Genomic DNA, 14,080 nt, shown 5'->3' on the forward strand with positions numbered 1-14,080 from the left:
ATGGGGAAAATATGCACTTCACTCTGACCAGGCATCGCCCAACGGATATACCCAGAGATCAGAAGTGCCCCCTGGGACCACTTTTACAATAAAGAAATGTGCGTTGTTTACTGATCTGGAAAAGGGCCTTTTTGCTTTTTTACTTTCTGCTAACACCCTGTGTTATCTTGTGCAATATATCCTTCTGCGCATATTTCAATGAATCCGTGCAGTGATCAATTGATTATTAGCTTCCTCTATCATTATACATTATATCCCTACATATTTGTGGATTTACTGTGTACTAAGGTAGAAGATATTTTGCTGTTGTGTAACAATGATTAAAGTGAGAGAACAAATGAAAAATAATACCATATTCCTGGAAATATAAGTGCTTTCTGTATTTAATATTGATAAGTGCTAGCCACAGACAAACGGCGGGAGGGTGCTATACACGTGTACATGTCATAGCAAATTGTATGGGGAAATAGCTATATGAATTTAAGTTCAAGCCATCAAAAAATAATTTAAATAGGGACTTGGACAGGTCCACTTTGCAAAACTCACAGCACAACCTCTCTTCCAATATGCGATTGCATGGGGTGTAAAGTTTAATCAAAGGATGTTGCATTGCAAACGTCAAACACCCCAGAGGAAAAATGTGCAGGGATTGCATAGTTGCATGTGCGGCTGCATCTGTTCTCGCACCCTTCCCAGCACCCTGTGTTTATGTGTCCTACCACTGTGTTCTGGAGTATCTCAGATTCTCATCTGGGTTTGCTCATTTTATTCCCTTAAACCTCACGCACAGCATCCAGCTGGTCCATCTCAGGGCAAACTACAACCAGCATGCTTACAACCACAGCAACTCTAGAGTTACATTACGCAATAAGTCAAAATAGATAGAGAGAAACAGACAGACAGTCAGATATTGTGGGTGTAAACAGATATTGTGGGTGTAAATTCTAGATTATATACCACTGAACAGACAGGGTGAAATAATTGCATCAGGCTGGTTATTGACTTAAGGCAGCCCAACCACAGAGCTAGTTCTAGCATTGTGGGCACACATTGCAAAGTCACAGATTGCCTCCCCACTAAACCCCCCATTTAATTAACACCTGCTGCCCCCTTTAACAGAGCACATTAGAAGGTTCTATCTGCAATCTGGTACCCCCTATTTTTTTTCCTTTGGTGACAGCCTAAAATTGCCTTGGCACAGTAACAACCCTGCCCGAAAGTTTCCCTGGCTTGGATATTTTGGTTTCTGTTTTACGGCAAACTTCAGATCACGCTCAGTGTAACCGAGCCGCGGTGCCTGCGTACTTTGGAGTTTATGTTGCGAGAAAACATCTGCAAAAACTGCTGAATGCTAGAATTGTCAAAACGTTTGAATGTGTTTTCTGTGGAAAAGTGAAAAAAAATGACTAAGAGAAGGAAAAGGAGGGAGAAATTCAAATGTGATTAATGTTAGAGGCCAGAAAATGTTAAGAAAAGTTGTAAAAATGGGATAACAAGTGCAGACATATATAGGCAAATAGTTCAGACCAGCCAATGGGTCGCAGCTGGCGAGAGCTGCACAGGGGTGTTGGAAAGGGGTGTGGGGCAGAATAATGAAGTGATATTATTTCATCTTTCATCGCCAAATCCCCTTTCCTTTTACCCTTGAAGAGCTAAACCAGCCAAAATATTGGAAACATTGAGTGTGCTTCATGCGGTATATTAAGTGTATAGGTGTCAGATGTCCATGGTTTTTGAGGGCACTGGTAATGTCCATGATACACTCTTTTATTCAGTTGTGTAAATGTATTATACTGAGAGAGAAGTCAGTTCAGTTTCAGTTTATTTATTTATTGTTATAAGTTAATAAAAACTATCACAATATTTTACAAATCATACAAGATAATAAAACTATTTTGAATAAAATACTTCGTAGTTATTACTTCCTTGATTTGTCCTTAAGTTAAGCGTTCTCACAGTTATTTCCCTAATATATATTAATAAAATACTTTAGCATCTTAGGTGATGGTTATATCCATCTAGTAAGGAAGAGAGGTAGAAGCCACAATGTATTCTACTGGTGATTGTAGCAAGAGTACAGTTTACTCTATAAAATGGGGTGAACACTTAACAGGGATTTTGATCGGACCTGTGGTCTAACATTTTTTTTCATAATAACTCCTTGTGGGCGCTATAGGACCAAATTACACGGTTACCCAATATGAATCCCCTATAATACATACAGCTGAAAAATAGACAACTTTTCAGGAACCCGCAATCAAGTGGTCTTAGTTTTAAAACCTAAAAAGAACGGTTAACAGGCTTTGGAAGGTCTGTACGCCCTGACCCCTCTTTCCTCACCTGCACTCAAGTTAACTTTTCAAGAAGTCGTTATATTTTTGCTTTACATCTATTATGTGCTAACTCTGAAACAGTATTACTCTTTGTATCTTTTTTATGGAAATCAATAAAGTATTTTGAATTTTTTTTTAAAAAAGCTTCATTTTGTCAAAGCACTGAAGCATCTCATATTCTTATCCAGGTATGCTTAAAATATTAGAACTATATTACTACTGGAACTACTTATCTAGCATTATATTATTATAAAACTTTCTGCAGCACTCTGTTCTTGTGATACACTCTCTTCTCCAGGCACAGACCTTGTTGCTGCTTTTTCATGGCTTGTGTTTTTTTTCTCTTGGCCTGTTTCTTATCTCTCTTCAAATAATTATTCCTATCTTTCATGTGCCCTTCCTCGTGAAGAAGTGAAGATCTCTGCACTCCCCAAGCTTTTCAATCCTTCCACATCTGTCCCAGGGTTCACGTTGTTGCTGGCTGCAGCAACACCTTTTTTTTTACTTTTTAATGTTGCCGGTTCTGATTTACAAATATTTCTGTCTTCTGACCATAGAACTTGTATACTATGAGTTAATTCTTTTGCTCTGTGTTTAGTATTGTTGTTGTTAGCGGTGGTATTATTATTATTGTTGTTATTATCATTATTATTATTGGTAGCAGCAGTAATGGTAGTATTTTATTGTGGCTGCTGTTATGGTTAAATATTATTATTGTTATTATTATTATTAGTTGTGGCAGCACAAGTATTAGGAGAAGTAGTATGCTGCAGCCAAGTATATTATTATTATTAATGTTATAATTATTATTAATGTTATTATTATTATTATTATTGCTGTAGCAGTTTTGTTAATATTATTTTTGTTATTGTTAACAATAATAATAATAATAATAATAATAACTATTTGCAATGGTTTGTAATCAATAATATTAATAGTAGTAGTATAGTAATAATATTAATAAAAGTAATAATAGTAATAATAATAATAATACTCGTGTTTATACTATTACCACCAGTGAAGGAAGTGGGAGCCCCGGTGTCTTCATGGCTGGCAGGCAGGTGACCCCCCTATGCCCTCTTGGTTATGCAGCTAGTCTCTGGTGCTTTCCACCTGTACCCTGTGTTACAGCGTTGCATACAACAGCCATGTAGCGATGAGTAGCGTGGGCATGAAGAGCACCGTGAAAAAGGTACTGACCCTAGGTGGGACGCAGAGAGTAGCAAGGCTTGGGTCCCGGCCTTTCAGAAAGGAAATGACCCAGTGTGAGGAGACGGCATAACGAACAGTATTACCAGTGCTTAATTTGTGGCTGTGCTTTCCAGGGCTCAGCACCAGCACTTAATTGCCAGCACCGGGGCTTATGACTGTCTGCCACATGGTAGTGGTGTCTGCCAATTTAGTAAGGAGCACAACAACTTCTGTTTATTATTTCCATTTCAATTTCCAATTATTAGTATTTGCCTCTAAAGCAATTTTTCTTATAGCTTTGGGGGCCTGTAATAGTAGGAATGGTCACACTTTTAAGAGTGTGATAATTATTAGTTTGTTGGTGCCGTCATTGGCAGTGCGGACAGGGGCAACAAATGGTGCAAGCTCTAGTGTCTTCCTGTCGAGAGCCCCAGCACTATTTTTTTTTCCACAAATTAAGCACTGGTATTGACCCATTAGGATCTCGCATGGACTTGGTTCTTTTGGAAACTCCATCATTAATCCTTCACCAAGTACTCTGGTAATCCTTCAATGACTTTGTCCCTGAACCTGAAACTTCCAATGAAGCAAGCTGTGCCTGACCTCTGACCTCGAGCACTTTAGAACAAATCTCTAAGTGTCCCTGTTGAGGAGGCATCTTTCTAAACTTTCCGCAACTAACCATTCCGCCATCCTCCAACTGTCAAGCAGTTGTGACCTATCCCATATCTCTACTACTTATTACGCACCTCTTTAAATCAGATATGTAAATGTGAAATACATACTAAATTAAATGCACATGCCTCATGAATCAACGATCCAAATGAGCCTGGCCTATGGCATGTGCATAGCTCTGTATACGAAATATCTTAATGTCCAGCCCTGCTGCATGTACGTGCCTTCTGAATCAAACATCTAACTGTGAAGGCTGACTGCATGTACATGCCTCATGAATGCAATATCTACATGTGAAGGTGTATTGAATGTACATAGGTCATGAAGCAGCTTTGTAAATGTGCAAGGCCTGAGGCATGTACAAACCTCTGTAAATTAAACATTAAATATGCGGACATACATCTGTAAATCAAAAGCATAAAAGAGTACAGCACACTGCTTGTACAGACCTCTGCAAGTAAAATATCTAGCTGTATAGGGCATCATGAATCTACATAGCCCTGAAACTGATATCTAAGGGAGCCAGGCCTAGAGCATGTACATAGGGCTGTAAATAAAAAAAAATCTAAATGTGCAGGGCCTGCTGCTTAAATTACCCCGTACATTGTGTAACTAAATGTGCTGGGCCTTCTGCCTGCACATACCTTATAAGTGGGGCTCTCCGTTTTCCATTTTTGAGTATGTTTTGGATAAATAAAGACAGAAAACAACCTATTTCTCTGTATTTATTTTTTAATATGAAAAACCAGGCAAAAATCTGTCGTCTTTTGAGTGTTTTTTTTTTTATTTCAGTAATTTTTTATTGAAAATAAAGAGCATATTTACATGGTACAGAGTGATTCACATGGGGAAAAGGAAAGGAAAAAGATAGGGATTGATGCTCTCAATCGTGACTGTTAAGCAGACAGCTGTGTAGAGTAACACACAGGGGAGTAAAAAAGCAGAGAAGTTTATGTAAGGAAGCCTTGAATAGTTGGGGATGTGCTTGTGTTTTAAAATACTAATGCCATGAGAGTGTTTTGCATACGAATAGTGTCTTGTACATGACTTCTTATAGCACTAAATCCCATGAGGCATGTGTACATCGATTGAGTAGATAAATGTGGAATTTTACTAGTTTCAAGATTTTTTTCACAAAAACACAACATAAAAATCACTAAAAATACATAGAAATAAAAATATGGATAAGTAAAGGTGAAAGTGTCTAAAAATAAAAACCATCAAACCGGTAGCGTTTCTTATAAAAAGTCTATATCTGCAAGGAGTACTGCATATATACCCCATAAATCAAATATCTAAGTGTGCCAGGCCCATTTTACAGATATTCTCCCTAATCAAAAAGTGAATGTCTCTTGAATGCATCTTCCATAAAAAAGTTGAATAGGGCAATGGTTCTTGTGCACTAATATGCCACTGTCTAAAATTCTTAAGCAAGTAACTTTGCAGTCTGCCTATATTTCTATATAGTGTGAAACGCTCTAAAACCCTCTAGCCTTGTAGTGTTATACAAAAATGCCAAATAAATAAAAACAAATATTGGCGCCCTTACTTCAGCTTGGATATCCGGCACTATGCCTTGTCACTTGAGCTGGGCTTTGTTCAAGGGTCAACAAAATATAAAATAATGGAATGCCGTCAATGGCCGTACAGTGTACTCGAGGTCATGACCCCACAAGGATGCTCACCCATAGATCTCGTCCTTCTCCCTTTTGAGGCCGTCGTTGCCGCCCAGTCCTGGGGCCATGGCCGCCCGGTGCGCTGCCCCTGACGAACCGTAGGGTGAGCTTTGGTTAAGAGGGTGATGCTGCAGGCTCCTGCCAACATGGGGGTCCCCAAAGCCGGGCAGGGGGATCCCGTCCATCCCGGCATAGTGCACCAGTTCATCATACTGCAACGTGAGGAGAGAGAAAGAGATATGTAAAAGGGGGAGCCAAGGCCAGGAGCATGATTATGAACCCCAAGAAATTCCACTCATTCACTCACTCATACAGTCCTCTCCACCCCTAAAAATCTCCTGCAAAATCCCCCCCCCTCCACCCCAACAAGAGGGGGTGCAAAGGTCGCAAACGAGGGGGTCAGGTTGGCTTCATCCATCTGCACCCCTTGAAATTCCACTGATTCATGCCCCAGCCAACCACTTGGTTTCCCCTACAGAAAGAACGTGGGACGAACCATAAAGGTAGTTCTGAAGCCCCCAGTACTTTTCTGTACCTCTAGAAATCCCGGTCCCTCGTTCAACCTCCTATTCATACATCCACCTACTCATCCTTCCTTAAAGAGAGAATTTGTGGAACAGGTGAGAAAGCAAAACCTTCACCCTCCATTCATGAGGCTCAAGGAGAGGGGAGGCGGAGGTAAGTTGCCTCTGATTCGCTGCACCCCCAGAGGCTTGGAAGCCAAAGTTAAATTGTCCCCCCTCAAACTCCACTCTACATATCATGCTTCACTCCAAGGAGATAGAAAGTTTAGCCTTGCTTCGTCCTACCCCTCCAGGACAGGGGGTGCAACACTCAGAAGCGGAGAGAGGTGCCTTAGAATGGAGAGCTCAGCTTCGCAAAAGACCCTCGCGACGCTTCACCCCAACAACATGCTCCACCACGCTATGGTACTCACTCTGCCCTCAGAGCACCCACTGTACCCCCAGAAATAATAGTGAAGCGGACAGAATGTGGCAGGCAGACTTATCCAGCACAGTTGTATCACAGAGACTGGAGGGGCAAGGATGGCCGACCTCAGTGGCACTGTAAACACACAGCCACTAACCCAACTCCAACACCCTGCCCTGCACCCCAGGGGATGCCTGAGAAATGGGGGACACTCGCCCTCACTGCACCTCATATTATCATGGTCTTTCTACTCCCCGAGAAATCCATACATGCTGATATGGAAGATACCTGGGCAGCAGTGGACACACACAACCGGTCAGGCAGTGGCCCACCACACACAAACAGCCATAGGACAGAAATACACAATCACTTCTATACCTACAGGCACATTACAACAGAACATAGTCAATTTAAAACAGGAACGCATTTTAGAAAGGCCATTTCTAGGCACATCCGTACTGACAGGCACACACGACAGAGCAAGACAGTACTGCATTCGCAATGCACAACAAACAATCACATCCAGAAGATAGGAACGTTACAGCAAAATTCAATCTCGTACATTTTTAGGAACACAGTACAGTAATACACAACCACATAAGTAGTGAAAAGCACCCAGCAGAAAAACACAACCACACCTGTAAGACAGGCACATAACACACCCAGGCACATTCCCATCCACAAAAAAGGCACAAAAGAGCAATGCCCAAAAACATGTAGAAGACAGCTACAGCTTAAGACAACCACACCCATCGTCAAGTGCACACTAAGGAAATATGCTACTATTTACACACAGACACAATAAAGCAAGACAAAATCGCATCTATTTTGCAGGCACTCTACAACAAGACAAAATAGAATAACACTGGCACAGCACTGCTGGCCACTGGCAGAAACAAAATACACCTGGCCCGTCATATAAACATGGAAAGACAAACATAACATATTCACTGCAGGCAGGCACAAACACGTGCCTACACACACAGCATACCAGGAACAAACACACGCACAGTCTACAGCATGCAGCTAGACACAAACACCCATGCAGGCACTCACAGCCCACCACATGTCCATTTCCTGTGTATGCCTGAACTTTTTCATTGGGTTTAATGGCATTAGTGCCAGACAATCGAAGCAAGGATGCACAGACTGGCTAAATGACATAAACAAACACCTAAACTGAAAGTCACACTAGAGAGCACACACTTAAAAAGCCAGCTAACACAGGAGGACTTTCACCACCAAGAAAGACAAAATCATTCTCGGACACGTACACGGGGGCAAAACTTAAGGCAAGAGAGCTCTTCTTTACACATCCTTGAAAACAGTGTTCTTCAAATTGTGCAGGTCATCCTCAAAACAGAGCATGATTTTTCGTCTCATATGATTTTCCCTCTTTCTTTTACTGTTTATCTGTCTTTACACTTTTCCAAGTGCCGACCTCTTTTTATTTTTTTGCATTTATTTGTTTTCTTTTCATCTTAATTTGGTTTTTTCAAGCACTTTCCTCTTTCTTCTTTCAGTTTCCTACTTCTCTGTCTCAGTTTCCTTTTTTTAATTATCTAGGTCTCCTCAGCTTTTATTTTTTTTTCTTGCCTGTTTGCCTCCCTCAATTTTCTTCCCTCCATTTTTGTATTCCTCTCCTTCCCTCACACTTCCCTTAATTCTTGCGAGAAACAGTCAAATACGCTCCAAGTGCATGCATTTCACGGCCGGTTTTACAAACTTTACAGCCTGCCTTTTCTGCACAGACTTAATCTGGGAATGTCTTTCCAGCTGGCAGTGGCAGGAAATACACATTAAATAAATTGACTTGATTAGCCCTCAAAAGCATCTTTAGGTAACCGATTCATTCGCAAATTCAAAGTTATTCATTTCCACGGTGTGAGCACATGCTTTACTTTTTAAACCTATTGCACTGAAACCTTTAACACCTAAAAAATATATGTGTGCGACCATATTTTCGGCGATCTGAGCGCACCGGAGTACCAGAGAAAGTAAAAGTGCTCCAAAAAATGTGTATGAAACATACTTTCGTGCTTCCCTGAGCTTTAACCAACTCTTTAACACACAAAAAGACGCGGCTCTGAGGAATTACTGACTCATGACGGACTTTCATATTGAAATCAGCCCGTCCAGTCCATTTCACACCCTGGATTCCGAGGGGGGACGCTCGGATGCCTAATGAAGCGGCTTCATTCCCCCATTAGGGCTTTTCATAGGGACTTTTAGCCCTGAAAGGTTGGCAAACTCGGCATTTTGTTCCCCGAGCATGGGGGCGAGGGGCGACGGGGGAGGGGGTTGAGAGGAAGCTTTGGGAAACTTTTGCTTCAAGTTTCTCCGTTTTCCAGCCCGCAAACTAGCAAATAATCTGATTTATACATTTTTAAATAGGAAGCAAGCTGAATATATTTTATCTCGTAAGTTGTTTCGTCAAAATCATTTTTAATTGCGTTTAACCCAAAAATGCAACATATGTTCCCCGCAGTTAAGAAATTGTTTCTATTATTGGAAAAAAACATGCAAAAAAGTTTGTGTTGCATTTTACTTTAGTTTTTTCAGACCCACCTGGTCTGAAACTAGAATTTCGAGTAGTTTTACTTAAACAAAAATGTCTGCGGTTTCAATATTCGCAGAGGCGCTATGGTGCACGTTTTGATTGCGATGTTTACACGATGACCGTTAGAAAGCTGTGTTCGGATATCGACTCTGGCTTTCATCGACATTTCTTTATCCAAACCCCTAAGTGTGAACCGAAGCCTCTTCTGCGTGCTTCCAGTCTGGAGAGCATCCTACCCGTCATAAGTTCCTGCAACAATCCAAAGTTTTAAAACATAAACTTAAGGGGCGTCCCTTTATTTAGGTCCTTTGTAATTACGTAGGGGGAGAGATTATTTTTCCTGGTCGTGTTAAAAACAGGGAATAAAAAAAGCGCGCGCGTTAATTTATTTGCAAGAATAGAATATTTTGGAAAATGCCCGGCTGGTCCGCGAACGCTCCGCGTGTGGTTCCCTGGCGGCAGCGGTGCTTGAAACACCGAGCCTTCCAAGTACAACGTGTGTTCGGCGCAGTTATATTTGGTGCCTTTCAACAAAATTAGTAAACAAACGAGGGGGTTTTAGGGTAAAGCAATGTAAACATCAAAACTGACCCCATACTAAACACAGTCGTCCCCACGCTGCTTGAGTTAGCAGATACGGAACTTTAACAAGTATGAATTCCTTAGTATAGTTGGTGCCACGGCAGGGAAGGGTGGAAGAAAATAAGTCACCCCTAAAAAATGCCCGAGGGCAGTCAATCCCGGTGGAGTGTTTGGTGAGACGGCCGACTTTGGGAAGAACTGGAAGAGGTACTTTGTAGAGTCTCGGCAGGCGAGAGGACTTATAAGAAGAGATTTTAAGGGGGCGGGTGGGGGTAACAGGATGAGGGGGCGCCCCAACCCTCAGAGTTTCACGTTGTCAATTAACCTTTTCAGGCTGCTGACCAATAGGGCTTTCTATTACACATACGGGTACAACCCCTGCCCCCTATTTTATTACCAGAGGTTTCCAAACAGTGGGGTTCTAAAGGGGCACGGTTCTGGGGGTCCACCTGAAGAACATGGCACACCTTCTTGACGCACAAAAACACGCACCCCTTGTCCTGCCGCGTCTGCGCCGACAGCAGGGACACAAGTTACCCAAGGGGTCCCAGGTGAAGCGAGGCGGCATGCCGACCCACGTGCAACAAACAAACACGCGCCGACGTGCAGACCCGTCCAGACAAGAGTTACGCATTCAAGTGCAGCCAGGTAACGGAAGGTAACACACAAACACTTTAAGTAGTCTGTCAGCATGGCGGTTGGAAGACAAACGGACACTCACACAACGACAACCAAGCCCCTAGGCCACTTGCCATCGAACCAGAGTTGGACACACAGTAGAGCCAGCTGCAGCCTGGGGGTCGCAGGTAATGCGAGGTGTCCGACCTAAGCTGGCGGGCTGAGCTCCTCGGAAGGCAGCGACGCAGACCTGGGGCAGAGGGCCCCCTGACGCACGTCACTGTGGAGGGGTCAGGATGTACCACTAGCGCAGGCAGGTGAAGAGGGGAGACTGCTTACTGCAGGGGTACTCCAAAAACAAGAGACCTGGGGCAGGGGACCCCTGACGCACCTCACTGTGAAGGGTCAGAATGTACCACTACCGTAGCCAGGTGAAGAGGGGAGAATGCTTAATGCAGGAAGTCGTCCAAAACTAGAGACCCGGGGCAGAGGACCCCTGACGCACCTCACTGTGGAGGGTCAGAATGTACCACTACCGTAGCCAGGTGAAGAGGGGAGACTGCTTAATGCAGGAAGTCGTCCAAAAACTAGAGACCCGGGGCAGGGGACCCCTGACGCACCTCACTGTGGAGGGGTCAGGATGTACCACTACCGCAGCCAGGTGAAGAGGGGCGACTGCTCGCCACAAGGGGTGCCCCCGAACAACAGACCTGGGGCAGAGGACCCCTGACGCACCTCACTGAGGAGGGGTCAGGGTGTACCACTACCGCAGCCAGGTGAAAATGGGAGACTGCTTAATGCAGGGAGTCGTCCAAAAACTAGAGACATGGGGCAGGTGACCCCCTGACGCACTTCGCTGTGGAGGGTCAGAATCCACCACTACCAGAGCTAGATAAAGAGAGGAGACTGCTTACTGCAGGGGTCCTCCAAAAACAACAGACCTGGGGCAGGGGACCCCTGACGCACCTCACGGTGGACGGGCCCGCGTGCAGCACCACCAGAGACTGTTGAAGAGAGGCGACTGCTTACTTCAGGGGGTCCTCCCAAAACAACTGGAGGGGTCAGAATGCAACATAGCCAGGTGAAGATGGGAGACTGCTCGCTACAAGGGGTGCCCCAAAACTACAGACCTGGGGCAGAGGACCCTTGACGCACCTCACGGTGGACGTACTACAAGAGCCAAGGGAGGCAGTGAACCCCTGTCATATACTCCGGGTCTCCTAAAACTATGGGTCTGGAGCCGAGAACGTCAGAACTAGCCATGTGGGGTCATGTCAAGTAGAGGCGCCCCATTCTCTCAGCACCTCACGAAACAAAGATCCGGAACGAGGAGAGTCGGAGACCCTTTACCGAGGAGACCCTTTGGGGAGGGGGCATGGCTCCAGCCAACGCCAGAGTGACAAGGAGCGGCCCCTGTCCAACGACTGCACTCAAGTGCCTCAAAACATGGAATTCTGACCGAAGACCACAGGCATAAGGCACTCAGTCTAGGGGTCATCTGATGCACGGCCCCAAGAAAGGAGACCCGCCCCCCCCCCAAGGCACCACAAGAACACCCACTCAGTGGCACGGGCTTGGGTCCCAGAAACCCCACTTAGCCCACTTCAAGAGGTTCAGCGTGCAGCCAGGTCTAGGGTCACTGCCAGAGAGACATATCTCCCCAGTAACCCATAAACAACACATCTTGGGGCAGGGCACAGACACACATGGGGCCAGCATGCAGGCAAATGGTCAAGGCAGCAAGTGGGTAGACCCCCAGTCAATGCACCGTGCAGCCTCCAAACTGGAGGACCCCCAAGCATCCCACAGTCACCCTATGCGACACAGAGCCAGCAAGCAGCTTTCGGGGACACTTGACACCCAGAGGACCTGGACAAGGGGTATAGAGGTACATACCTTTCTGACTGCCCCCTGAGACACCCACACGCGGCACCTGGGAGGCTACAGCACCCCCTTACACATATACACACACACAGAGAGGCAGCTCAGCAGGGCCTCGGCCAGGCTTCCGGAGCCTCGCTGCAGCCTCCCCTGACCAGCGCACGGGCTGGCATGCAGGCAGGGCCCGGCTGTAGGGGGGGAGAGGGTCCGTGGAAGGAGAAGCACCTACCCTTTGTGCCATGGGGACCTCGCTGCGGTCCCAGACCGGAGCAGCGGCGCAGGGGGGTGGCTCGGGGCTCCTCCGGGCGGGCAGCAGGGCATCCACCACCAGCGTGCAGTGCGGGGCTCCCTCCTGGCCGTGTGCGCTCTCCGCTGGAGCAGCGGGGGTGTCTGGCCGGCGCTAGCAGGCCGCCGGGGCTGGCAGAGGAGGCATGGGCAGCGCAGGCAGGGCACGGCAGCTCCGCTCCTCGCTGAATCTCTTTCTTGCCTTTTGGCTGCCAGAGCTGTCCATCAAGGGTCCAGAACTGTCAGAAGCAGGATGACTGATGATCCTGGTGCCTGCTGGGCGGGGGAGGGGGAGGGGTGGGCACGCAGACACCCCCAAACACCCTCTTCTTTCTTCTTCAGTCCCGCTGGACTCTGGAACCTGGACCCGCCCGGGATCCGAGCATGGAGGCAGCAGCGGTGGGCTCCTTGGAGGGAGGGAGGTGGGCTTCACCAAGACCAGCTCCAGCCTTGCATCTTCCACCGGGGTAGCTGGGCTTCTCCAGGGGTCTCCCTTTCTCTGCTAGAGGCACTAGCCGCTCCGAGGGGCTCCGCGCTCCCAGCGTGGGGGTGTCCTCTGCTTCAGGGGGGCTCCCCGCCTCAGCTGTGCAGATGCGCTTTGCTCCCGGGGCTCCCTTGCCTTGCTGAAGATGCTCGCGCTGCTGGGGTGTGCTCTCTGCTGCAGGGGTCCCCTCTCTCTGCTGTGGCTGGCAGTGGCTGCTGCTGCCTCCTCCAGGATGTCTGCGCTTGGCTGTGTGTGTGTGTGTGAGAGGGAGTGAGCAGGGATGCTCTCTCGTCTTTCTCTCTCTCCCTCCTCTATGGGCTTCACAGCCCTGAGCTATGAGCACATCCGGAAGTACATGGGCCTTTTAACCCTTTGTCTGCCGCTCAGTCGCGCAGACACACGCACCGCTGCTTCCTGCTGCGTCCTCCAGCCTTTCCAGCCTACCCCTTATGTTTAACCCATCTTTTTCTAGTTCTATCTTTTATCCAACAGTTAATTCATTCCCACAGCCCTCTTTTATCGGAATCTCATTTCATAGGCTGCTTGCATTCCACCTTTATTCGCTCTCCCCCTTCATCATCTCATTAATTCCCTCTTTTGTCCACTTTTAGTTCCTAATAATTTTGCATTAATTTGTCTACTTTATTTGTATGCTTATTGTCTTTTTCTTTTTATCTTCTTTTTGTTACACATTTTCCTCTATTTTTGCAGTGCATGCTAATTAAAATTGCTGCCCTTTTAATCCACTTTTATTTCCTTCTTGCTTTCTCCCTTTTAACTTCATTTTTTTAAGCTTCTCAGTTTCAGTTTGAAAAGCTTTACTCGGTTTGCATGACACAACCACAAAAGCAACAGTAAATCAGAA

General features: G+C 45.8%; 1 protein-coding gene across 4 annotated transcripts in view; it reads right to left on the reverse strand.

The window, feature by feature from the left end:
* Positions 1-13,537, reverse strand: part of LOC147665967 (homeobox protein meis3) — a 131,355-nt gene extending 117,818 nt beyond the window's left edge. For 3 of the 4 annotated variants that reach the window (XM_086949370.1, XM_086949367.1, XM_086949369.1), the window contains exons 1-2: positions 12,676-13,455; positions 5,885-6,087 (exon numbers count right to left, since the gene is read on the reverse strand). In XM_086949370.1, coding sequence (XP_086805496.1) covers positions 5,885-6,087; positions 12,676-12,687 — 215 coding nt within the window. In that variant the 5' untranslated portion in view covers positions 12,688-13,455. Of the gene's footprint in view, positions 1-5,884; positions 6,088-12,675 lie in introns of all 4 variants that reach the window. The other variant, XM_086949368.1, reaches the window with a different exon arrangement.
* Between the last annotated feature and the right edge of the window lie 543 nt (positions 13,538-14,080).

This window comes from Lissotriton vulgaris, unplaced genomic scaffold, assembly GCF_964263255.1.
Source record: "Lissotriton vulgaris unplaced genomic scaffold, aLisVul1.2 SCAFFOLD_236, whole genome shotgun sequence".
Lineage (NCBI taxonomy): Eukaryota > Metazoa > Chordata > Amphibia > Caudata > Salamandridae > Lissotriton > Lissotriton vulgaris.